Source organism: Lissotriton helveticus, chromosome 8 (assembly GCF_964261635.1).
Source record: "Lissotriton helveticus chromosome 8, aLisHel1.1, whole genome shotgun sequence".
Classification (NCBI taxonomy): Eukaryota; Metazoa; Chordata; class Amphibia; order Caudata; family Salamandridae; genus Lissotriton; species Lissotriton helveticus.
Window position 1 is genome coordinate 1,154,338,290 of NC_136069.1, and position 27,489 is coordinate 1,154,365,778.

A 27,489-nucleotide genomic window follows, 5' to 3' on the forward strand; every position below is an offset into this window, starting at 1 on the left:
TAGTTGTTTAAAATGATTTCTTCAGAAATCTGTGTGTATAACTGGTTGATGCACTAGGGACAAGAGACTTGTGTGTTTATAGACCTAAGTGATCCCACTGTGGGAGAAAAAGCATTGTGCATATATAGGTCAATGAAGAAAAAAAAAGGCATTGGCTGTGCACAGTATACGACAGGCTCACACAATATGCGCAAAAAGTGACACAAACAAAAAAGATGAATTTGGCCATCTGTAATGCAACTGGTGCTCACGTAAAGCCTTCTGTTACCATCGGGTCGAGTTCGTGTTACATAAAACTTCAACAAAAAAAACACAAGGAAAGAGTTGCGCAGGGATTTACTTTCCAATACTAATGCTGATTTGCATTGGAAAGTGGCCTAACCTAAACCAAAGTAGAGTTATGTGCTACTTTGCAGCTAGGGTTGTAAGTGGGCATTGCCATGCAACCACCCGCAATTTTTGATGCAAAACCCCATCTGCTAAAAAAAAAAAAAAAAGTAGACAGAACTTTGTGCCAAAATATCTGTGCTTCCTCGGGGTGGCTGTAAAGTTTTGTGAAAGTTTTAACAGGTGCGCTTCCATTCCAAAACCTATGCTTGACTTCACACATCCATCCTCGCACTATTGCAGAATATAAATAACAAAGCATACTTGCAAACTGTGACTACATGCCGGGCTTTCATTTTCACTTCAGAACTATGCGATTGTATTTGTTTATAGGAGCCTGAATGTGCAAAGTGACCGTTGCTCATGCAAAGCGCACCAATACCTTCGGGTCGAGTACGTGCTATATAAAAATCTAAAAAAGAAAAAAACTTAGGGAGCTACCAGTATCCTACGAGCTACCCGTTGGAGCTTGTCCTTAGATAATAACCTCAACATCCGTCTAGAAGTAGAATAAATCAAGAGGAAACCATCCAATCGCCTTTCTTCGTTTGAAACGATCCAGAGCGCCGCCTCAAGTTGACAGGCGGAAGTATGATCTAAACATTACTGACATCTCCATCCTGTGGCGTGGGGTCTATAGCGTGACAGCTCGGTCTACACTTCATGCCCTTGGACGAACGCGGATTGGCTGTTCCGTTCTATTTGTCAGGAGCTCAAGGCTGACAAAACTGATGCGGAACTCCTAAAGGCAGTTTGAGAAAAAATGCGCTTGAGATGAGAAGCAACCAAATCGAAGGAAGGCAGATTTCGCTTCATTTATATCCAGCATAGTTGTTGTCCTAAGCGGCACCCTCGGGGCAACAGAAGCCGCTGTCATTGCTAAATTAAAACACTGCAAACAATGTTTTAAAATATGGCGCGCAGAAGGACCTTAAATACTGCCTTTAACCCCTTAATCCCATCTAATTATACATAACACCCTCTGCAGCGCAAGAGTCGAAGAGCGTTCTGCCGTATCTTGCGTCGTAGTTTTTGCAGCTGCGTAAGAAGTAGACAGAGGACTAACGTTTCCCCCGGGTAGGGTAACGGGTCGGCCATTTCAGAAGAGAGCGTTTCCGGACGAGAGGAATGGCAGTTTCTCGGATGGCCACGATACCCTGAAGATTTGCCGTTTGATTACACGCTTCGCTCTGGATGGAGAAAGTAAACACAAATTGAGACAGAACACTTTATTGGTCTAAATGGAGGGAGTCTCCCTACCAAGTAGAAAGCCTGCTTTTACGTGAGCTTGAGGTTCTTTCTTAGCAAGTCTGGTGCAGACGTAAAACACTTTATTGCATTTCGGGTTACGTTATTAAGTGGAGAGGTCATTGAGTCGGTACTTGTTTTTATAGCCTCTCCAGTGCATGTTTTGTTTGCTTCTTTACTTTTGTAGCAGGTAGGAGGATCCAATAATGTACCCCGAAGGACGGCAATAAGAGACTATACAAAAATGCAAATTCAAACAAATCTCCGAGCAAAACGTTTGCTCAAAGTCCTGAAACGCAAATAGATTTTCTGCTTCTGGCAGGCCAGCTGTTTGTGTAATTCTTACACCATTACTGTTAAATTCTATTATTCTGTGAATGCCATGCCGTAACATTTTGTTGCATAGCTCTTGTTACGAGTGCTCGGCCTATTCGTATGCTCTCCAAATTTGAGGTAATGTTGGACCTGAGGTACATGCTGACAAAATATTTGGAAGTGGGGAGGTCGGATTAGAACTGGGGTCTCAGTCACATGCACAGCTACTAACCCTCATATAGACTTTTGTGGGTATGAAATAGTAGCGTGTTCTAGCTTTCAATTTCTTTTTTTGTTAAGTGTGCACTCGCGCCCTTCAGCGTGATGGCAGCAGGACGCCAAAGTTGGTCCCCCTCCTCATTAAATCATATGTTAACTTATTAATACGATGGAATAACAGGGTCCACTGGTTTATTACAATAGATTAAAGGGGGGGGGGGTTACAATGCCATGTGGGGATAACACCTTGCAACTATGGTGGAATCCATAGCTTTCTGAGACGCGCTTATCAGAAGTGTTCTTGCTAACATACTTGACAATAACATTGTAAAATTCTGTCCAGTGTTCAGAAGGATGAATAAAGAACAAACTAAGTTCAACTTAAGTGCAGCTGAAACAGAGCCATGCTAAGTGGTTCCCGGTGTACTACATTTTGAAATAGACGACAGGGCTAATGGCAAAGACTTTTGTGTTCTTTGCCAGCCTGCAATTATTATGCCACTATAAACATGTCAGTTGAACTCTGGTGTCTATTTATTTATTTACTTACTTGTATACTATTGTGCGACCTCCTCTGATGTTTCTGTAAAATGTACCTTTTGTCCTGAATTTTGAAAACTCAGCGTCCTGAATTTGCACCCATGCCAGTTGGTCACCCTAAGTGGGGAACCCTTCTTTAACGGCAGGTTTTACTTTTACTATTTCCTTTTAGTTTGATAGGGAAACATCAGACACATTATTTTCCAAAGTCTTGAATCCTACACCAGGGCCGATTTACTTTAGAATGCATGTCCATTTCCAGGTATTAAGGACTTCTTAATTATATGTTTGCTTCCTTTAACTCTCAGATCACATAGAATTACATTTACAATTGTCACACCTGACTGTTGCTCGGTGCGCCGTGCAGAGTCCAAGGACTGGATGAACATCTGTTCTGAACACCTTTAAGACCCACTGACATGCACTGTGAGAAACGTGTATTGCCTTCAGTCTCAACTCCAGAGGTCTGAATCATGGTTCATTATAAACACCCCCCACAACCTGAACTCACACAGATGCGTAGAGGTATGAAAAAAAGTACAGAACACAACACCCTGGAAAAAGCAAGCACTTTTAAGGAATGCAGCATTAAATAAATGAAATGTTCACAAGAACTACATCTTAGACATGGATTACGTTACCAGTTTTTCACAGTCATTGTTCAGAAATTGATTAGTATTCTTTTCTAAAGCTAAGTACATGACTATAAGGACTGATCGGACCAGTTTAAAGGTCATGTTTTAATTACTGCCGAGTCTGAGCCACGGAAGGATTTTGCTCATTTAAAGCGCCGGTACTTCCGAATTCATAAAAGACACCTCTGGACAGCAGGTTTGTTAAAAAAAAATAATGGCCTCAAGTCATAATTACCAATCCTCCATGCAAGGTCTTTTCTGGTGCAGTTTCTGAACTTGAAATGTGAGGGGGCTGGGGACATATCCCTCCCTTTCGTGGGTCGTAGTTAATGCCTGGTGACCAACACTAAGTGTGTTGATCTTATCATGACTTGCAACCTGGGAGGTTGAGATCAATAACAAGGATGGAAGTTGTCACAGGAATGTAGAGGAATATTGATTTTAAAATACTTTAATGCACATAGATGGACAGCTGTTGAGTTTTTGAAGTTCTTCACTTGAAATGTGTTGAATGTTGTACAGCCTATCAAAGTCCGCCAGGTGAACTATGCTCCCTAAACAAGAGGTGAACTAAGACTTCTTTCACTAGTGTTTCCCTTCAGAGTTCCGTCCTCCTCATTAGCGCCCCCCTTTATCTGATGCTAGCTTTTACTCATCATGACATGCATAACCATGAGTATGCTTGTACCGACTAAAACAGAAGGTGCCCAGCTATTTATTTCGTTATTTTATTTTTTTTAATTACATTTTATTTAATACAAATAGGACATACTATGCATATACAAAAAAAACATTATATACATCTGACAAAGCAATATTGGCTTGTGAAACAGAAGTGACATATCTAATCAACATATGATAATCAATGCAACCATTAGGAGAACAATCACCTACTAACAAAAAACAAATGTAAAACAAAGGACACAAAAATACGGGTTCCCTTGCATGGGGCAATTACTTAATATAGCAAAATGGACATACAATGCATAAGGTGAATATATTGAAACCTTGCCGTGCTTGCTAGGATACAGCAGCGTGATACGGGACGTGGCGGACAAACAGTGACTGCTGTCCCAGAATTCACTCACCATTCGGGGAAGCAACTGGGGTGGAATCAGCCCGAGAGGCAAGGAGTGTTTTCTGTAGGTGGGTGAGATAAACACACCAGATGTCCCGGGGCCGGGAAGTGGGGGGTTGAAGTGTGGCATATATCTCAGATTGTAAGCTGCAGTAGGCTAGGCTTCGGAGCCAGGCAAATTTGGCTGGGTGCGACCTTTCTCCCCACAGAATAGCAATCTCGCATTCGGCCAACATTGCCCAGCTATTTATGATCACTTACACTTACTATTGTGTTCATTGCATATTCAAGAACTTGTATTCTGAAGCCCCTAAAAAAAAATGGGTCCTGATGTGTATTATAGCTGCATGGCACACTTCCAAACATATAAGAACACAAGTCACATGGATATACCCATCTTTGCATGTATTGATATGTTTCAATGCTTGCTTTTTTTGTAGTAGGATGCAGTAAAAACATAAGAAACAGGTAAGCAGTTCTTTATTAATTCCTATATATTTGTTTTCAAGTAAAGGTGCCTGTGACGTCAAAAAGTGCTTACAAGGGGAACATTATTTCACTACCTATTTGTAACCATTTGTTATAAAAGAATTGCAGTCTCAAAATAATTAGGTCTTTCACTTACAGCACAGAACAAGCAGATGTCTACCGATAACTGGGAGAAAATGATGCATGACTTTCTCAATACAGTCGCTGTGCGAGAAGCAGTGTAAAAATATACTCCTCACACAAAAGGGCAACTAGGTGAAGAGGAACAAGAGAAGGAGGAAAAATACTTGAAGGTAATACTAAGAAATATTAAGATTTTGGAATAGACGCCTCACACACATAATAGTGGCATGCTTCATCATTGGCGCCTATCCACACCCTAGTAGGGTAGTACCACCAGGGTGGACTGAAAAAAAACTGGATATCTTATATAAAGTATTTCTCTGGATAATGCAGGGATCCATATTAGTAAAAGATACAAAAAATACCTCTTGTTATACCCAAGGAGAATTCCTTTTTATTTATAGGGTATCATGGACATGAATTAAAACAGAAACAGGGTTTTAATCGAGTATTACTATCTCAATTGCCCCTGTTTTTGCCAATCTCTGGATGTCTTAGTAGGACCTTCAAGTGTTTTTTTCTTCCTTCTCTTCTTCCTTTTTGCCTAGTTGCTCTTTTGTGCATGGGATATTGTCTGGGAGAATGCAAATAGATCCGTTTTCTCTCGCATTACCCTTTGTGATAATAAAAAATATACTCCTGCCTGTACTAGAGCATCTAGTTCTTAATGTCTGCAGACCCTCGCTCCACACAACTATTGAGGTATGGTGGTGCCTAAACACTATTTTAGTTTCTCATGCTATGAACGGCAGTCCTGCCTCGACAGAAGCAATAGTACGTTGAAATGAGCTGGATTTGTAAGCATAGACATTTTTCGCTGTGCAGCAGTCTCTTACTGAAGTGCACTAATTTGTTTTTACAAAAACCCAAAAGATTCTGTTTATTTAATTTATGTGGTGAAGCTTTACAAAATAGCTATGATCCCAAAAAGATAACAAGCATTGAAAATGCAATAGGTCTCGCAATAGAAGAGTTTCACATTTTTCGTTTTGCAAATGGATGAGTGGCGTTGCGTGGATGAGTGGCGTTGCGTGGATGAGTGGCGTTGCGTGGATGAGTGGCGTTGCGTGGGTGAGTGGCGTTGCGTGGGTGAGTGGCGTTGCGTGGGTGAGTGGCGTTGCGTGTGTGAGTGGCGTTGCGTGTGTGTGTGGCGTTGCGTGTGTGAGTGGCGTTGCGTGGCTGAGTGGCGTTGCGTGGCTGAGTGGCGTTGCGTGGCTGAGTGGCGTTGCGTGGCTGAGTGGCGTTGCGTGGCTGAGTGGCGTTGCGTGGCTGAGTGGCGTTGCGTGGCTGAGTGGCGTTGCGTGGCTGAGTGGCGTTGCGTGGCTGAGTGGCGTTGCGTGGCTGAGTGGCGTTGCGTGGGTGAGTGGCGTTGCGTGGGTGAGTGGCGTTGCGTGGGTGAGTGGCGTTGCGTGGGTGAGTGGCGTTGCGTGGGTGAGTGGCGTTGCGTGGGTGAGTGGCGTTGCGTGGGTGAGTGGCGTTGCGTGGGTGAGTGGCGTTGCGTGGGTGAGTGGCGTTGCGTGGGTGAGTGGCGTTGCGTGGGTGAGTGGCGTTGCGTGGGTGAGTGGCGTTGCGTGTGTGTGTGGCGTTGCGTGTGTGTGTGACGTTGCGTGTGTGTGTGACGTTGCGTGTGTGTGTGGCGTTGCGTGGCTGAGTGGCGTTGCGTGGCTGAGTGGCGTTGCGTGGCTGAGTGGCGTTGCGTGGCTGAGTGGCGTTGCGTGGCTGAGTGGCGTTGCGTGGCTGAGTGGCGTTGCGTGGCTGAGTGGCGTTGCGTGGCTGAGTGGCGTTGCGTGGCTGAGTGGCGTTGCGTGGCTGAGTGGCGTTGCGTGGCTGAGTGGCGTTGCGTGGCTGAGTGGCGTTGCGTGGCTGAGTGGCGTTGCGTGGCTGAGTGGCGTTGCGTGGCTGAGTGGCGTTGCGTGGCTGAGTGGCGTTGCGTTGCTGAGTGGCGTTGCGTGGCTGAGTGGCGTTGCGTGGCTGAGTGGCGTTGCGTGGCTGAGTGGCGTTGCGTGGCTGAGTGGCGTTGCGTGGCTGAGTGGCGTTGCGTGGGTGAGTGGCGTTGCGTGGGTGAGTGGCGTTGCGTGGGTGAGTGGCGTTGCGTGGGTGAGTGGCGTTGCGTGGGTGAGTGGCGTTGCGTGGGTGAGTGGCGTTGCGTGGTTGAGTGGCGTTGCGTGGTTGAGTGGCGTTGCATGTGTGAGTGGCGTTGCGTGTGTGAGTGGCGTTGCGTGTGTGAGTGGCGTTGCGTGTGTGAGTGGCGTTGCGTGTGTGAGTGGCGTTGCGTGTGTGAGTGGCGTTGCGTGTGTGAGTGGCGTTGCGTGTGAGTGGCGTTGCGTGTGTGTGGCGTTGCGTGTGTGTGGCGTTGCGTGTGTGTGTGGCGTTGCGTGTGTGTGTGGCGTTGCGTGTGTGTGTGGCGTTGCGTGTGTGTGTGGCGTTGCGTGTGTGAGTGGCGTTGCGTGTGTGAGTGGCGTTGCGTGTGTGAGTGGCGTTGCGTGTGTGAGTGGCGTTGCGTGGCTGAGTGGCGTTGCGTGGGTGAGTGGCGTTGCGTGGGTGAGTGGCGTTGCGTGGGTGAGTGGCGTTGCGTGGGTGAGTGGCGTTGCGTGGGTGAGTGGCGTTGCGTGGTTGAGTGGCGTTGCGTGGTTGAGTGGCGTTGCGTGGTTGAGTGGCGTTGCGTGGTTGAGTGGCGTTGCATGTGTGAGTGGCGTTGCATGTGTGTGTGGCGTTGCGTGTGTGTGTGGCGTTGCGTGTGTGTGTGGCGTTGCGTGTGTGTGTGGCGTTGCGTGTGTGTGTGGCGTTGCGTGTGTGTGTGGCGTTGCGTGTGTGTGTGGCGTTGCGTGTGTGAGTGGCGTTGCGTGTGTGTGTGGCGTTGCGTGTGTGAGTGGCGTTGCGTGTGTGAGTGGCGTTGCGTGGGTGAGTGGCGTTGCGTGGGTGAGTGGCGTTGCGTGGGTGAGTGGCGTTGCGTGGGTGAGTGGCGTTGCGTGGTTGAGTGGCGTTGCGTGTGTGAGTGGCGTTGCATGTGTGAGTGGCGTTGCGTGTGTGAGTGGCGTTGCATGTGTGAGTGGCGTTGCATGTGTGTGTGGCGTTGCGTGTGTGTGGCGTTGCGTGTGTGGCGTTGCGTGTGTGTGTGTGTGTGGCGTTGCGTGTGTGTGTGGCGTTGCGTGTGTGTGTGGCGTTGCGTGTGTGTGTGGCGTTGCGTGTGTGTGTGGCGTTGCGTGTGTGTGTGGCGTTGCGTGTGTGTGTGGCGTTGCGTGTGTGAGTGGCGTTGCGTGTGTGAGTGGCGTTGCGTGGGTGAGTGAATGGTTAGCTGTTGCTTATGCGACGTATAGCACTTAATACTAAAGTAGGCAGACCTTCTTAGCCTTTGTGAGAATAATAGCAAAATAAAAATAAAAACCAGATCAAGTCAAGGACGCAAACGGCACCATGCTATTGTTTATTTACTCAGATGATTTGCATAAAAATGTAACTTGTGAGCACGTTTCTCTAACTCTCCAATAATCCCATTACAACACTTTGTACAAATGAGATTGGGACTCATCCTTCCGAAGTCGAGAAAAATGTGCAACGCTGTGTTGTAGTTAATTTTTTTAATTAACAAAATGCAAATAATGTGGAGAGATTTCAAGTGATTCAGGAATGGGCGCCCTTGTAAAGAGAAAGTACGGCCGGCCTGGGCAGTGATAGGGGAGGAGGGAGGAGAAATGCGAGTCACGGCAGCAGCAGCCTTTGATGTGCCTGCCGGCCGGCCGTGAATAATTAGGGGGTGAGAAATGCGCTCGGAGGGCTGCCTTTGATGTGGTAATGCGAGGCAGGCAGGCAGGCGGCTGGTGGCATTGTGCACGCGCTTTTTAGGGCTTGCGCAAGCGCAATGACCTAAAAAGCACATGCACTTGAAGGAATCGCCAGTGAATCGCCAGTGGTGGATAAACACTGGATAAGCCCCTATAGAGCTTCGCCAGCTATGCGCTGAAGCGCATCAGCAGGCGAGCCCTAAAAACGATTACAAAAATATCAGCACAGCAATAATTTGTAAACATCGATCCCTTCTCAAAAAGAGTGTGTGTGTATATATATATATATATATATATATATATATATATATATATATATATATATATATACACATCGCAAATTGCCCTTTGCATCGAAAGAGCACACGACAATGCTCTGCCATCCGGCCTGAGTATGCAGCATGCCTCCATCCTTCGCGTTAAAATTCTCCTGCCGACGCGTTTCAAGGCCATACGGCCCCTTCTTCTTGGGCTTAAACATCACCACTGAAACCTGCATTGGATCGTTAACAGCTTTATTTGTTCACATGCCGCCTCCCATGGGCGTGTTGTTGGTTACACCCTCCCATGGTGCATTCTGGGGCATGTTGTCCTCAATGCAGATAAAATCATTGCCTTTAAGTAAGTTCAGTAAGTGCGTTTAAAATTAATTGTCCGTTATGACTCTTAAGTGAGCCGCGATATGAAGAGCATGCTCAATCAGCATTTTGAGCATTGTGCCACTGCAGTCACGAACAGTTCAGACCGCACAGCCTCCCCCAGCCGATGACCTCCGTCTTCATCTGCTGGCGATGGTGCTTCTTTCCACGGCCGGGCCGCCGTGTGTTGATATACATCGCAAATTGCCCTTTGCATCGAAAGAGCACACGACAATGCTCTGCCATCCGGCCTGAGTATGCAGCATGCCTCCATCCTTCGCGTTAAAATTCTCCTGCCGACGCGTTTCAAGGCCATACGGCCCCTTCTTCTTGGGCTTAAACATCACCACTGAAACCTGCATTGGATCGTTAACAGCTTTATTTGTTCACATGCCGCCTCCCATGGGCGTGTTGTTGGTTACACCCTCCCATGGTGCATTCTGGGGCATGTTGTCCTCAATGCAGATAAAATCATTGCCTTTAAGTAAGTTCAGTAAGTGCGTTTAAAATTAATTGTCCGTTATGACTCTTAAGTGAGCCGCGATATGAAGAGCATGCTCAATCAGCATTTTGAGCATTGTGCCACTGCAGTCACGAACAGTTCAGACCGCACAGCCTCCCCCAGCCGATGACCTCCGTCTTCATCTGCTGGCGATGGTGCTTCTTTCCACGGCCGGGCCGCCGTGTGTTGATATACATCGCAAATTGCCCTTTGCATCGAAAGAGCACACGACAATGCTCTGCCATCCGGCCTGAGTATGCAGCATGCCTCCATCCTTCGCGTTAAAATTCTCCTGCCGACGCGTTTCAAGGCCATACGGCCCCTTCTTCTTGGGCTTAAACATCACCACTGAAACCTGCATTGGATCGTTAACAGCTTTATTTGTTCGCAGCAGATGAAGACGGAGGTCATCGGCTGGGGGAGGCTGTGCGGTCTGAACTGTTCGTGACTGCAGTGGCACAATGCTCAAAATGCTGATTGAGCATGCTCTTCATATCGCGGCTCACTTAAGAGTCATAACGGACAATTAATTTTAAACGCACTTACTGAACTTACTTAAAGGCAATGATTTTATCTGCATTGAGGACAACATGCTGCATACTCAGGCCGGATGGCAGAGCATTGTCGTGTGCTCTTTCGATGCAAAGGGCAATTTGCGATGTATATCAACACACGGCGGCCCGGCCGTGGAAAGAAGCACCATCGCCAGCAGATGAAGACGGAGGTCATCGGCTGGGGGAGGCTGTGCGGTCTGAACTGTTCGTGACTGCAGTGGCACAATGCTCAAAATGCTGATTGAGCATGCTCTTCATATCGCGGCTCACTTAAGAGTCATAACGGACAATTAATTTTAAACGCACTTACTGAACTTACTTAAAGGCAATGATTTTATCTGCATTGAGGACAACATGCCCCAGAATGCACCATGGGAGGGTGTAACCAACAACACGCCCATGGGAGGCGGCATGTGAACAAATAAAGCTGTTAACGATCCAATGCAGGTTTCAGTGGTGATGTTTAAGCCCAAGAAGAAGGGGCCGTATGGCCTTGAAACGCGTCGGCAGGAGAATTTTAACGCGAAGGATGGAGGCATGCTGCATACTCAGGCCGGATGGCAGAGCATTGTCGTGTGCTCTTTCGATGCAAAGGGCAATTTGCGATGTATATCAACACACGGCGGCCCGGCCGTGGAAAGAAGCACCATCGCCAGCAGATGAAGACGGAGGTCATCGGCTGGGGGAGGCTGTGCGGTCTGAACTGTTCGTGACTGCAGTGGCACAATGCTCAAAATGCTGATTGAGCATGCTCTTCATATCGCGGCTCACTTAAGAGTCATAACGGACAATTAATTTTAAACGCACTTACTGAACTTACTTAAAGGCAATGATTTTATCTGCATTGAGGACAACATGCCCCAGAATGCACCATGGGAGGGTGTAACCAACAACACGCCCATGGGAGGCGGCATGTGAACAAATAAAGCTGTTAACGATCCAATGCAGGTTTCAGTGGTGATGTTTAAGCCCAAGAAGAAGGGGCCGTATGGCCTTGAAACGCGTCGGCAGGAGAATTTTAACGCGAAGGATGGAGGCATGCAGCATACTCAGGCCGGATGGCAGAGCATTGTCGTGTGCTCTTTCGATGCAAAGGGCAATTTGCGATGTATATCAACACACGGCGGCCCGGCCGTGGAAAGAAGCACCATCGCCAGCAGATGAAGACGGAGGTCATCGGCTGGGGGAGGCTGTGCGGTCTGAACTGTTCGTGACTGCAGTGGCACAATGCTCAAAATGCTGATTGAGCATGCTCTTCATATCGCGGCTCACTTAAGAGTCATAACGGACAATTAATTTTAAACGCACTTACTGAACTTACTTAAAGGCAATGATTTTATCTGCATTGAGGACAACATGCCCCAGAATGCACCATGGGAGGGTGTAACCAACAACACGCCCATGGGAGGCGGCATGTGAACAAATAAAGCTGTTAACGATCCAATGCAGGTTTCAGTGGTGATGTTTAAGCCCAAGAAGAAGGGGCCGTATGGCCTTGAAACGCGTCGGCAGGAGAATTTTAACGCGAAGGATGGAGGCATGCTGCATACTCAGGCCGGATGGCAGAGCATTGTCGTGTGCTCTTTCGATGCAAAGGGCAATTTGCGATGTATATCAACACACGGCGGCCCGGCCGTGGAAAGAAGCACCATCGCCAGCAGATGAAGACGGAGGTCATCGGCTGGGGGAGGCTGTGCGGTCTGAACTGTTCGTGACTGCAGTGGCACAATGCTCAAAATGCTGATTGAGCATGCTCTTCATATCGCGGCTCACTTAAGAGTCATAACGGACAATTAATTTTAAACGCACTTACTGAACTTACTTAAAGGCAATGATTTTATCTGCATTGAGGACAACATGCCCCAGAATGCACCATGGGAGGGTGTAACCAACAACACGCCCATGGGAGGCGGCATGTGAACAAATAAAGCTGTTAACGATCCAATGCAGGTTTCAGTGGTGATGTTTAAGCCCAAGAAGAAGGGGCCGTATGGCCTTGAAACGCGTCGGCAGGAGAATTTTAACGCGAAGGATGGAGGCATGCTGCATACTCAGGCCGGATGGCAGAGCATTGTCGTGTGCTCTTTCGATGCAAAGGGCAATTTGCGATGTATATCAACACACGGCGGCCCGGCCGTGGAAAGAAGCACCATCGCCAGCAGATGAAGACGGAGGTCATCGGCTGGGGGAGGCTGTGCGGTCTGAACTGTTCGTGACTGCAGTGGCACAATGCTCAAAATGCTGATTGAGCATGCTCTTCATATTGCGGCTCACTTAAGAGTCATAACGGACAATTAATTTTAAACGCACTTACTGAACTTACTTAAAGGCAATGATTTTATCTGCATTGAGGACAACATGCCCCAGAATGCACCATGGGAGGGTGTAACCAACAACACGCCCATGGGAGGCGGCATGTGAACAAATAAAGCTGTTAACGATCCAATGCAGGTTTCAGTGGTGATGTTTAAGCCCAAGAAGAAGGGGCCGTATGGCCTTGAAACGCGTCGGCAGGAGAATTTTAACGCGAAGGATGGAGGCATGCTGCATACTCAGGCCGGATGGCAGAGCATTGTCGTGTGCTCTTTCGATGCAAAGGGCAATTTGCGATGTATATCAACACACGGCGGCCCGGCCGTGGAAAGAAGCACCATCGCCAGCAGATGAAGACGGAGGTCATCGGCTGGGGGAGGCTGTGCGGTCTGAACTGTTCGTGACTGCAGTGGCACAATGCTCAAAATGCTGATTGAGCATGCTCTTCATATCGCGGCTCACTTAAGAGTCATAACGGACAATTAATTTTAAACGCACTTACTGAACTTACTTAAAGGCAATGATTTTATCTGCATTGAGGACAACATGCCCCAGAATGCACCATGGGAGGGTGTAACCAACAACACGCCCATGGGAGGCGGCATGTGAACAAATAAAGCTGTTAACGATCCAATGCAGGTTTCAGTGGTGATGTTTAAGCCCAAGAAGAAGGGGCCGTATGGCCTTGAAACGCGTCGGCAGGAGAATTTTAACGCGAAGGATGGAGGCATGCTGCATACTCAGGCCGGATGGCAGAGCATTGTCGTGTGCTCTTTCGATGCAAAGGGCAATTTGCGATGTATATATATATATATATATATATATTTATTTAGTCACTGTATTTTGAAGTGGTTTCGTTTTGTTTTTTGTGGCATTTCCCAACTTTTTACTCTAGTGGAGGGAGATATTTTTGTTGGAAATTACTTCGGTTGGATGACAGCAGAGTGGCCTGTGACCTCGTCCAGACAGCTTTTTCTTTTTTTTAAGCTATTATCATGTTGTATTCTGATTTTTGGTTTACATTTTAAACTCTACATTTGGCTCAACATCTTAGCATGAAAAGTGCTCTAAGCAAAAATACCTGGTATGGACTGAAGGTGTCAAATAGTGAAATTGGCCTTTCTTAGCATCTATGAAAGAAGTTTGGGTGGAGAAATTATTCAACAAATTAGGTGAGGTGGGTTGACTAACAAAAATTGCTCCCAGCCATACATGTAGTGCATTTGCATGTTACTTCGAATTTCACTAACCTCAAAGGAATACATTCTTTAGCCTTGAGCTTTACTTATTTGGCACGGAACTCTGTGACTTGCAGTAGCTTTAAAACAATGTAGTGTAGGGGTTGTTTTATTTTTTATACAATATCTTCAAAAAATGTTGGCAAAAGATGAATCCTAGAAGAACAGTAACTATTGGCATGCTTTATTGGGGTGGTGGGTACTGGTATGTATATTTTTTCGTACATAAGATTTTTTTAATGTGTTGGAGTTTATGAACTACGTTGCATTCTAGGTGTGCTCTGAACAACTGTGGTTGTATATAGGCAGTGAAATACTGGATATATTGTGATGGAGAAAATATTAAAAAGCTACATGTTAGAGTAAAACACTGATTTGCCCTCCTTAGTAAGAATAGTGGGCATGGATGCTTCCTACACCCACTTAGCCGAATATCCTTAATTTTTTGCTGGCGGTTGGCACTGGCACCCAATGTAGATTTTCCAAGCTATTAATAAAGTAAAGTCTTGATTTTATTAAAGACACACAGGCGAGCATTATGCCTACTTTCCTTGCATTAATTGAATAGTAGCTAAGGTACTTTGGAGACATAGCAAATAAGAAACAAGTTACAGTAGAACAATAAGCCCTGGACAAATTCTATAACCAACTTGCCTGTGTGCAACAAGTCTTTTATGCTCCCCCACCCCCTTAAAGATGAAAGGGAATGAATCCTGATTGGGCAATCAACTCAAAACCTGGCTATTCTCCCAGCAAGATGACTAGAGAGACTCTACTATTTTATGCGCCTCACTTTGCATAGTAGAGGCACTATTCCACGAGCTGTGTGGTTTTGGTTCCCTCTAAGTAATTGTTGTATCATTTCAGTTGTCGGATTTTCTGTTCTAGACGTCCTAATGATCTAGCCAACACTGGATTTCTAGAACAGATTCTTGCACCAAAGAAACTTCATTTGTGTTAGAAGGGCTTTTTCGGAGATGACTAATTTTAATTTTTTTATAAGACCCGATAATGAAAGGGACCTGTCAAAATCACCTGAATTGAGGATGAAAACAGACCTGCTAGTCAGCCTTATATTCTGAGAGAAATCACATATGTGTGTAGAACACAGAATGATTTTTGTTTTGAATTGCTACCACTTATGATTGTGGGAGAAGTAAAACTGATTTTTGTCAATTCCCTAGAAAATCCAAGAATTCTGTTGTCATGGATGGAAACAAAAAATATTTTCCCAATTAATAATAAAACCTAACTATTGAAGAAGGCCAAATGATGATGAAGGGTAGTTACTGTATTTGTTCTGTGTCATGATAGAAATGCCGTCTAGGTAGACTTCAAGTTTGATATCATGAGCCCGAGCAATAAAAATACTGGTTCTGAAAGCTTTGGGAAACACCAAGTTGCTGAAGCTAGTCCAGAGGTGAGGCAGATGAACTGATAGGCTTCATGATTCCATTATAATTGGAAGTACTTTTTGTGATCCTTTTGTATAGAAATTGGTAAATAGAAATCTTACAGGTCTAGATAGACAATAGAATCTGCTTGGAGGAAGGCATCTCTTAAATGTAGGATCCATTCCATCCTGAAATAATGGGAAATCACAATTTGAATTGTAAGAAGTGTATTAAATGTTCTTATGTCTAACAAAAGCGAGCTGCATAAGTGTGACAGTGAGTCCCAAGCCAATAACAAATACAATAAACAACATTATTAAACAAAGAACCTTTACCATAACAATAATCTAAAGATAACTATGATGGAGACATTGCATAACTCGGAGGGGGGAGGAGAGGAGGCCCCCCCACTGCAGCCGCCACCGCCAGGAGTCACGCTGTTGGTATTTACAGCGCCGCCGCCCCGGGACTACATCTCCCGGTAGCCTCAGCGGCGGCGCTGCCCTCTGACACCGGGATAGCGCCAGGAGGCGCCTTTAAAGCAGCGCTCCGCTCGGCGGAGCGCGGGGACATTGCATAACTCGGAGGGGGGAGGAGAGGAGGCCCCCCCACTGCAGCCGCCACCGCCAGGAGTCACGCTGTTGGTATTTACAGCGCCGCCGCCCCGGGACTACATCTCCCGGTAGCCTCAGCGGCGGCGCTGCCCTCTGACACCGGGATAGCGCCAGGAGGCGCCTTTAAAGCAGCGCTCCGCTCCGCTCCGCGGGACGCCGGGCGAAGCCCGGGCAAAGGGCGGGCCCTCTGTGGCCCTCAGAGGACCCGAGGAGGACGGGACAGGCCACCCCACTTGATCCACCACGGGAGGAGGTATTGTGATGCTTTAATTCTTATATTGACTATATCGGCGTTTCATTCATTGACATAGACACTATGTCCATCTGGGAGGAGCTCAACGCCCTGTGTGGCACAAAGTACGCACCAGATGTTGTTATAACCTCCCCTACTGTGAGCCCTAATTGTGTTATCTCTAATGACTTCTCACGGGACTCATCATCACCTATATTAAAATATCAGAAACAAGTAAACGCCTCATCCCTGGATCACACCATTAGAGGGAAACACGACAGCGACATTGTCACTGCGAATAATGCAAATATACAACATCCGTGCAGTGGCCCAACATTATCTCCCTCCAATTTAATTACATCAGCGCTGGACATGGCCGCGGCCAAGCAAGATGACCCTGTCTTGCCTCCCCAAATGACTTTACTGTCTCAAATTGAGCAACTCTTGTTAACTGTTATTTCGCCTTTGGTCCTAAAAATAAATGAGTTGGGGGATAGGCTGAATAGCATCGAGGAAGCAATAAAAAAGTATCCTCTTCCGAATAACAAATTGGATGTATCCGCCTGCACAAACCCTCCCACTGTCACTGTCCCTGAAAAGTACAAGTCTAATACCTGTAAAAATGGCGAACATCAACTACGGCCCCCTTGTATACCAATTTCTATAGAGCACAAAGTAACTTCAAAACCCCCGTCACTAACTCATATGGTGGTTCGTCCAGCCCTGGCAAGAATGCCATGTATCCACTTGCCTCCACAGGCTGCCCCATACGTGTCTATCCTCTCTGGGGTTCCTGCCATCACCAAGTGAACACACGAGTCACGGCAGGACCTGCTAGACAAGGCCATCGCCTGGTTGCGGAAAAATAGACCTCTGCCGCCCGGGCTGGATGGTGGCATTTTGGGTATCAGGAGGGTGGGGTGGTTGGGCTCGCTGCCCAAGGACATCGCTGGGGACCTGGTGCTAGTCGAATTCAAGAACAGTAATATCGTCCCTTACTTACGATTTCGCCCCCCTAAGGAGAGAGATGGCACCATTCAAACTTGGGATTTGCACGATTTTTACCCGAGCCCCCGGTATATTTAGTTACACCAATAGCCATTTAATCTCTTAGTCCTTACTGGTTTTCAACTTTTGTTTTAAAAATTGTATACTAAAAAACCCATCACTAAGAGGATGTCACTGCAGCTTGTTTAATGCCCTTGTTCTAAAGTTGATTATTGAAAATGTAATTTATGTATATTTATGTATATTGATTAGCTGATTCGATATACCTATTTAATTCTGTTTTACTATTTTTGTAATGAAATGTTTGATGTTTTATGTAACCTTATGGTGTTTATCTATGTATTGTTGACGCTTTTATGGTTTTTAAACAAAATCGAATAAAGCTAACTGAACTGAACTGAACTATGATGGAGAATACTTATCTTGATTGCAAGCTGCAAGAAAAGAGGATTAGGTGCTCGGTTGCAGGTTGGCTATATGAATTGTTCAGTGATTATTGGTCCATTACAACTTGTTTCCCTTTTACTATGTCTTCAAAGCATCAACGGAACTGTCTTTTTTTATTTTTACACATTTCGGCTGCTACTCAAACAATGAAATTAGGGAAAATAGGAACTTTCCTGTCTTGTCATACAAATCCTACAAGGCTTATTTTTTCATATTGGTGGTTCTACTCCGAGAAAGTAAAATAATGAAGATTGAGAAAGATAGCAAAATAATGTTAAAGAAAGAACAGAGGAAGAAAAAATAAGCTGCGAAAGCCAGATCAAGAGATATGAAGTGTAGGGTAGTAGAAGAAAGAGTTATGAGGCGTAATCAAAACTGAGCAAACTTGGTATTCGCAACCCGGGCATTCAGCAGCGTGCTTCTAAAAAAGTATTGTATATTTTGAAACAAATTAAGCAGTGTGTGTGATGGGCGTTTATGGACGCATGTACAACTTTGAACTTGAGTTGTCCGTATTGTGTCGTCACATTCTGCTGTCCTGCAGTGAAACCTGTAGAAAAATAATTTGATAGGGTTTTTGGAATTTATTTCTACTGCATCGTTTAACCATATTATCGAGGTGCAATTGCAGCTAAAGAATAATTCTTGCCCCAGTTATGATGTCTCGGGGTATCCAGTCGGAGATCACCGATTGTTTCCCTTGAATAACACCACTTTCAGATGGCCGCTGCATTCGCCCAGTGCTGTCAGCTCACCCCGGGCTCCCTCAGTTCCTTTTCCGCGGCGGCGCGCGCATATCACAACAAATGGGGCGTGGGTTCGGGGGCCGGCGCGCTCCGATGTCGCAGCGAGCCCAGCCAATCGGGGGCGGGCTGACCAGACGCCGCCAAGCTCGGTTTCTTGCAGTTGACTGCGGCTGCCAGAAGGAGAGTCTGGGAGGAAGCCGCAGAAGGACTGAGAGCTGGGGCTTCGCGCGCGGGAGACGGGGCCCGGAGCGAGGCACACACCTACTTTTACTGACAGGGCACCGTGTCCCCGCTGCCTGGAGATAACAGGTGCCCGAACACCGGCCCACCATGGTGGACAGCAGCCTCCGCACCACCGCCAGCTGAGTGCACCGCGGGGTGAGTGCTCCCTGCTGTTGACAAAAGGGGTTGTGTGTTTGCGCGTTACACTGGAGCAGATAGATCTATCAATTGCTGGGGTCCGGAGGATCCACAGGAAAGGAGATAGGTTCAGAATGTGCCATGGGTCGGAACTTCTTGTATACTTGTTATACTGTGGATTTATGTTGGGGCGCAGGCCCTCTGTGTGTATGTGAATGGATAGTTAATAATGATCGTTCTTGGTCTACTGTTGAATGGGCCACGTCTTCTTGGGTCTGACTGCAGGGGTGGGTGGGGCTGCCCACACTCCTGGCACAGCTGTCAGCCCTGGGGAGCTGAAACGGGGAGGGGGTCGGTGGCAGCAGATGTTTGGTGGCCTGTTGCCGCGTCCTGTGACTTCTGGGGGAGGTGGCGCTGCAGGCTTCCTGGGGAGCCCTCCAGAAACAGTTCGCTATAGGAGCATTTCCTACGTAGGTGGGGTGCCTTGGCATGGGAATATAGCATTTGCATGTGCAAGTGATCGAAGGGTGCAGGTCGGTGTACCCTTCCTGTCATAGGCATAGGGTGTGATGGTAGAGGGCGGTGCAATCTTTTCGTAGGTGAACTGGCATGGTAAGGCTGACAGCCAGTGTTGCAAAAATACTGGGATCCGTTCGGGGCGAATGCATTGGAGGCGGCTTCACCTGTCACCGTTTTAAGCGAGCCCTGCGAGCTGAACCTCCTGGACAGCTGCTCTTGACCCCAAATGTTGCCCAACCTTAGTCCGTGTGACGGGCCGGTATCCGGGCGCAGGTTCCCAGCGGTGCACGGGGGCGGGTGATTCCGAGGGTGGCCGCTCCTACCTGCCTGTCTCTGGGTGCAGGTAGCAAGGGTTGCGGTGCCAGACGGGGCGCGGGTGTGTGTGAGGGGGAGGAGGTAAAATGGCTGCCCGATCCGATTGTTTTTGTTTCGGTGACCGGGGCCGCCCTGCGGAGCGGACTACACGTAGAGAGGGTTTGTGTCTTTGCTGCCGGGGTCTCCCCAGGGTCCGGGCTGTGATCGCTCATCGATGGCGACATTGTTTGGGCTCTAAAGTCACCGGTGTTAACTCTGCACAGTCCCAACTCCTGCTCGTCAATTCTGCCTCCCTGCCTCGGGCTTTGCGAGGCGGTCCTTGAGCCCCGACACCCCCTGGTTGTGTCCCCCCCGAGCCTGGTGCGCCACCCCCGCCCCGTGCTCCCGCTGCAGTCCCCTCCTCGCGGCCTGGCGGCTTATCCCCCAGTGCCCTCTGCTTCCTCTTGGAGGCGGCGTCGCTGAGCCTGTCCTCGCGCAGTGACAGGCGGGGCTGCGGAGCCCCGGGCCCGGTGCTCCCGCTCCCCCGACCGGCTGACCCCGTGGCGACAGGGCACCGACTGTCCGTCCGTGTAGGCCCCGCGCTGCTTCTTTGAGTTTGGCAACCTGCTGAACCTGTGTGAAGTGTTCACTGTTCCTGGAGGCCCGACCCACTCACTCAGCGGTGGGAGTTTCATTACCCCCTCAACCAGTTTGGCTGCCAAATTGCCCCCTTCGCAGCAACTTGCTCCCCGCTCGCCTTCAGCGCAAGGATAAACAAGAGGCTCTCTCTGATTTCTGCTTCCCAGGCCTAGTGGTGCGGGTGGGTCGACCGTGAGCCTTCCACGTTATGAGCACACCGCATGCTCGCAACATTAAAACGTCCCCGTCACTATTGTGTTTTGAAGTCCTCGAATACACAGGTGTTTAATTGCTGTCAATTGTCTGATTTTTATTTCCTAGATCACCGAATTTTGCCCCGTCAGTGATTGATCTTCAGTAGCACGGATTTCAAGAACCCAGTAACATGGCAAAAGACGTAAGTGCAGTCATATTCGTGTTTTCTTCTGGAAACATTCCACAAATGAGTATGCATTGCAATATTGTGATGCTGCGCCTGCTGTCCTCCCATGGGTCACCTACCAGTTCTCTTCATGTTATCACCGTTTGTCAACTCAAATGGAAAAAGTAACGTAGAAAGTGAAAATCGCGTGACCATAGTTGTATCGTCAACTTTATTTTCTTTTATTCCGATTCAAACCGTGCCTGTACTTACTGTTAAGATGGTTTACAAACAACTTGTTCGGTATGTAAGTTTGGTTCGAGAAAGGTACATGCCTAACAGGTATATTATCAACTTATTGTAGTATATCCAAATAGACTAATACGATTTTAATATCAATGTTAATAGCATTTGTATAGCACAATTGTTACTTCGTTACCTACTAACATTTTGAAGTGTCCAGAATATATGTGCTGTCATGTGTTTTAAGTTTCTGCGTAGACTAGAAGCTGACTTGTCATGATGACTTTTCTAACATTCAAATAAGGTGCACCCCCCTCTCTATTCGTGGTTCTTCCTAAACTTTAGTTGTATATGTCAGCATTGTGGCATCGCAAAAGCATGTGACACCAACATTAGAATAGCAAGTGTGCAGAAGGACAAGGCTCCACGTTTTTTACTTGATAGATACACTGAAGAGCAAAAAGAAATTTAGAGCTCAAGGGATTTTTTGGCCTGATGAATTTTAGGATTAGCAAATTTACATTTTGTGGAGTATGGGAACGCCAAGTAGCAGAAGTTGTAAACAAATTATATTTTGTACCTTCTGTTCATCTCATAAATTTGATGTAATTTGTATTGCATGTCTCCACAAAATCCCCGGTTACCTCTTCACTCCTGTTTCTTCTTCACTCCTGTTTCTTCTTCACTCCTGTTTATTCTTCAATCTCATTTAATGCACATCCAATTTAAATATAATGCTATGTCTTTCAGTGCATTCAGAACCTTGTGCTTCAGTAACAGTACCATCTTTTAGCATTTCCGTTAAGGCTTGGGAAAGACAGTCCCTGAAATGGCAAGTTGGGGCCACCAATGTAGTTTGTGTTTTAATCAAAACACAAATGGAGAGGCTTGCACACAGGTCCCTGTCTGCACCATATTTGTAAGCTATTATTTTGAACACCGCATTAAAATTAGGATGCTTCGTAGTATACTGATTAGGTATAAGGTTTGACTAAAATAGTCATCAGGCATTTCAAGCTAATGTTAAAATAATGAATACGTTGAATATGTGAGGTATCAGTTATTGAAAGAAGCCTGTTATGCCAAACAAACAGTTCAGCAGTAAGAGTTGTTGCGCAATACATAGGCTGTGAGTAAACACATGTTTGATTTGGGTAATTCCACATTTCAGTAGTTGCATGTTGAAATGTCACATTGGTACTTACAACTTAATATTTTTCACATTTTCCACCCTTTCTTTTAAACGTTTGTGTAAAATCATTTGGCGAATCTTTAAAATACTCTCAAGACTTTAAATTATTCATTTGCTCAGGGAACAGCATTTATATATTAAGACCTATCGCTCAAAAAATGCCAAAAAAAATGCACAGCACTCTGGTTTATCTAGTGGCAAGTTACTTTTAAACAGTTTTTTAATGTAAATGTTTTGCATATGCCTACATACCGAGAATTAAATCTGTTTAATAGAGAACCCATTATCTCACCTAACCACAATTTCCCCTCCCATGAAATACAACCTCCACGGATCTTTTGGAATACTAGCCCATGCCAGTTCCTTTCACTTAAGCATCGTCCCTTGTTTCTTTGTTTCATTGATTTGTTGCATGCAGATTCAAAACCAGATGTGGCTAGGATTTAATGCATGGTTGTTGAGTTTGTAATTGCCTGCCACAGCTGAAGATATTCGCATTTTACAGTCAAATCACAACTTGAGAACATTTTGTTCCTTTGCTCCACGTTCAAAAATATACATCACAAGTATGTGGACACTCTTCCAAAGATCGTGCCTAGCTGGTGTTTTAGTGTGACTTTTTATTAATTAAGTCAAACACAAAGTAAAGGAATACTGGCATATTTCAGTTCCTGTTTGACCACTTTATCTTTAAGATGCAATTGAGTGCTAGTAGTTCTCATGCAACTAAGTTCAGGGCTCACCAAATTCGAGTCCTTCTGCAGATGTTGAGGCATAGCTTTAAAAATAACTCTCCGTGGTTTTCCAGCAACAGACTAGCTCTTGGACCTACAGGCTTATGAGCTCTTGGCATTGAACTGAGGTCTTCATTCTTCCTCTTGGCCCATCATGCCTTGACATGCACATTTTGTATAACCTGGAAGCCTGTCCTCTCTATTTTGACATAGACGGGTCATGGTGAGTGTCTAGACTGTTCCCATGATGCACATCGCTAACTGGACTTGAGATGAGATGCGTTATTTCAAAGCTTGAGAAATCCAAAACCGTAGCAAGAAGAACAATTAGGTCTTCTTTTCCCATTACTTTGGAATGTTTTAACCATGGCCAGCATTTCCAATGTAACAGCCATGATCTATTTTGTGAGCTGGTCGGTTGGCGAACCGTGTATTTTATTCGGCCACTGAAAGAGACAATTCAATTTTTGACTTGGGCAGGTAGCTTTATAGCAGTCTGTCTTGGTACCCTGAGAGCACTTTAAAATCGAACGAACCCTAGTGTCCTCTAATGGTATTTTGTTTATGGTTTAGTTGGCGTTCAAGCGGGAGTTGATTTTGCGATGACAAATGTTTCTCGAGGTAGGGCAGCATTTCCTCTGAGCGGGGTTCCAAATATAGAGTTTGTGAAGATTATTACTAGTGACCCTCCCCAATCAATGGTATGTTTTAACCTCTGTTTTACTCTCTAATCCCCACGGAAACCTCGTGGCACATCACTGTTGATGATCTTCAACATCTGCTCTTAAGCTGTCCATGATAGTTAACTTGAATAGGCGAACATGTAACTTTTTTTTCTGTGATGAATGTTCAACTGAACTACAGAGCAGTGCCCAGACTGGTCTGACAATTGCAAAACATGGAGCCTTCTTAAGTCCTTTTTGTTGCTTAACCTTTGAAGGGTTAATGCAGAGTCTTGCTACCTAATTTTTTGATACTGCACAATTTTCTTGTATTTAAGTGGTCTTTTTCTTCACATACTAATTGACTTGGCATTTCAGTTTGTGTCTATTCGCCATATTGTACTATATCTAACTTTCCCTTTTAGCACCACCAACCACGATCTAACACTGGACTATCAGACCAAGCTACTCCGCGGAGCTGAATAGGCTTTTGTACGTTCCACCTTCAGTTTTAGACTCTGTACCTAGTAGGCAAGGCAGTAGAGAATCCTTACAGTTTCACTTTTAATATTTATAGTCGGTGCTTACAACCTCCGAGGATCTGGGAAAAGTTTTACCAGCTACGCTGATTAGATTAATCTCTGGGGATTTTCTGAGCATACATACGTCCTGATCTTTATCAACTTAGTGTTAATGAAAGTTTTCTTACATGACTCATGGGAAAGATGACGCAGGGAATCTGTCCAGCAATACTCCATGTCCTGTTTTTCATTACTTGATATTTGGTGGTTGTGTGGCACAGCCATCTTAGGTGTAGGCGTTAGCCCTGTCCTGTTAATGACATGGAGTGTTACCAATAAACTGGAGTACAGTATTTAGGGTTGAAAAGGAAACGCTGAATAAAGTAAGAATTTTTGATTTGTAGAGGATGGAGGGTAATTAAGGATGATACTCTTAGTATCAGCAGTCACTGTACTTGGGATCTGGTTAACCCTTGTAGCTAGATACTAATGTTCTAGGTTTGGCTTCCCTGTGTTTTTGTGAGACCCCTCAGTACAATATAATACATTTTGTCCTTTGAAAACAGTTCACTTTTGCTTTAATATGAAAACAGTTTATAAAACATTGCATAGAAATAGGTTGTGAGAATTTGATGCTGTTGTTTCCGGAATGTCATGGGTTTTAAAGACCGTAAGAAAGAGGAATGCACTTTTTTGTCCACTTTATTTGACAGTGCTTTTAATGGACAGGTGACACATTTTCCTTGTTGTGTAGTTAGTGTGCAATACTATTTCAGTCTCGACCCCCCTTTATCTGGTATCACTTAATGGGCTTGCCTGAGAGCATAAAATGTAGGCACATAATAACGGTCAATGCACTAAAAGCCACGTGTCCTTTGGAACGTAGGAGGCTATGCTTTGCCACTGCTGGGCTCTTTACCTTTTTTGGAACTCGTACTCAAATAAATTTTAGTTGATAGCCACACTTAGGCATGTGAAACAATGCATGTTTCACAATTCCGTCATTACATGCCTTCACCAATGGTTAGTTTTTTGGCATCTTTGTAGATGCTACAGGGTTTGTTTGGTGAAGGCGTACTGTCCGAAAACCGACATTTATTTTAAACATTTACAATTTGTTTCTTGTCAAAATGATCGTACTTTTTATCTGGAATTAAAATTAAATAAAGCAGCATCTTAGCGTTTCGTTTGATTTTATGGCATGACCACATTGGTTTTTTTTGCACCATTTACAGCACATTTTCTGGAGCATAGCCCTGACATAGTTTGTATTAACAACCATTGTCTGATTCATTTTTTGATACAGTAGACTAATGTCCTGAAACCTAGCTGGAATACACACATTTGGTGAGCAAATGGTGGTTGGTTCAGTATGATGATACTTAGGGTTGATTATAGTACTTTAAGATTTCGATTCTGTTCATTGCCTACCAATGTCAGTAATTGTAAGAAGCTGGTATGTGAGCATAGTATTCCTATAGACTCGAGTTACACTACTTAATACAGGGGAATCCATATATGCCTTTATTTGTATCGATTTTTGTTTCAACACTGTTTATTTGATCCAATAAAAGTGCCTTGGGCCTGATTACGACGTTGGTGGTCCTCCCAACACCCTCCTGATTGCGACTGTAATCCTTGGTGGGTGGACGTGCTGTGGCGGTCCCACGGCGGTGCCTCTAAGGATCATAGGAAAGCCGTAGAAAGGCTCTGCTGTGGGACCACCGCAGTACTTTCCTGTCCAGGAAGAAATGCACCATGATGTGCTTAACTTCCCGTGCAGGAATCGGGGGTGCAAAATTATAGGGTGAGTCCAACATGTGCCGCCACCCCTGCATGCACCCCCATGCGCAGAGGCACAAGGGGGTATGGGCCCCCTTTGTTGCCTCACGGATGCCCTTTTCATGGAGGTCTCACCACCATGAAAAAGATGAGTGAGGCAACTCGTAATATGCTCAGCGGTGCCACAGCAACATCGCCAACATATTGCAGCCTCTAACTGCGCTGCACAGCCGCCGCAGGCTCACGGATCCCTGGCGGGTGCAGCAGTCATGTGGCGGTCCAACGTCCAAAGTTGTAATGCGGTGGGTGGACTGCCAGTCAGTCGTTCCACGAACTGACACGCAACATCCAATGGACCGCTGAAGTCATGATCAGGCCCTTAGACTTTGTCTACCTCTCCAAAGCAGTAGCAGAGATGGAATTAAGCAAATTGCTGCAGAGAGGGCTTTCAAGTAAATTTTTTTTTAGCAAAGTAGAGAAGCAATCTTGTTACCTCTGCCTGCTGAGAAATAATGTGCTGTTTGGGAATGGGTGTGTTTTTTTGTTTTATTCTTCTAAAATTAACATAGGCTGAAACATTTCAAAGCATAAGGGGAAAAAAGTGTAATGTGGGTATTAAATATATATTCACGATTTGGTCTGGGATAAAAATTGATTGTGACTACTTTTTTAGTAGCAATTCTCCAGGATATTGATGTTTAAGTATTGTCATTGTGTCTATTGTGTATAATACCATTCGAAATATTTTGTCCTTAAGATCACTTACAAATAAACCTTTATCAGACCTGATAATTGTTATTCATGTAATTAATTTAGCTTGGATCTGGTTTTTAAAAAACAAAAATGAGATGGCAATGTTTACCCTAGGTGTAATCTTTATATTGACAAGTGCTAATATACTGTCTTTAGTTGCCTACCCACGTTCTGGTCTTCATGTTACTAGTCCTCACAATTGTTGTAAATTCCGGAACCATCTGACTTTGCTCGCATTTGTTGTGAGGCTATGGCTATGGCCTTGGATAATCTTACAAAGCCATGTGCCGTGTAATTGAAAAGCCATCTGTTCCTGGGCCATGACACAGTTTTCAAGCATTTAACAGAATTAACACTTTATTTGTATTTGAGGAGTAAAATATATTTTTCTCAATCTTAATATTAGATGTTTTAACTTTGGTCAGTCTTTAATTTTCATGCTAACGTACTGTTTTTTATAACCTTTTTCTGGACTTGTGAAATCTAATAAATTCTGTAAGTCTATGGGGTTATAGGAATCTGAGCTCTATCAATTTTCGGAGTTTTTCTTTCTTGATCAATATTTGCCATGTTAAGTGGTTACCTACCCTTTTTTTTTTTCTCGAGGTAATACTTTTTAACTTCCGCCTGGAAAAACAGGGAATAAGCATAAAAAAGGAATGAGATCAAGTCAGTCAATTAACTTGGAGATTTATCTGTGGTATGTTAATTATCTGCTCAGTCTTCAATTTATTGTTTAGGAATGAGAGCTACTTAAATGAGCCTTGGCTGGAGTCCTGAGCATTTGATCAGAACACTTGCCAAGGTACCTTTATGTTATCTTGTGACTGTTATCATGGCATGTATACACTTTTACATTCACAATGTGTGTTTCATACCATCATGTATTAGGACAGCATTGGAATGTGGAGCACTTCATTGAATACA

General features: G+C 45.4%; 1 protein-coding gene across 10 annotated transcripts in view; it reads left to right on the forward strand.

Annotated features, from left to right (window-relative positions):
• Nucleotides 1-1,474: 1,474 nt before the first annotated feature.
• Nucleotides 1,475-27,489, forward strand: part of TFDP1 (transcription factor Dp-1) — a 401,906-nt gene continuing 375,891 nt past the window's right edge. For 2 of the 10 annotated variants that reach the window (XM_078658069.1, XM_078658075.1), the window contains exons 1-2: nt 20,122-20,357; nt 20,636-20,711. In XM_078658069.1, the coding sequence (XP_078514195.1) occupies nt 20,700-20,711 (12 nt within the window). In that variant the 5' untranslated portion in view covers nt 20,122-20,357; nt 20,636-20,699. Of the gene's footprint in view, nt 1,591-18,557; nt 18,881-19,716; nt 19,856-20,076; nt 20,496-20,635; nt 20,712-27,489 lie in introns of those variants that run through there. The other 8 variants (XM_078658073.1, XM_078658068.1, XM_078658071.1 and 5 more) reach the window with 8 other exon arrangements.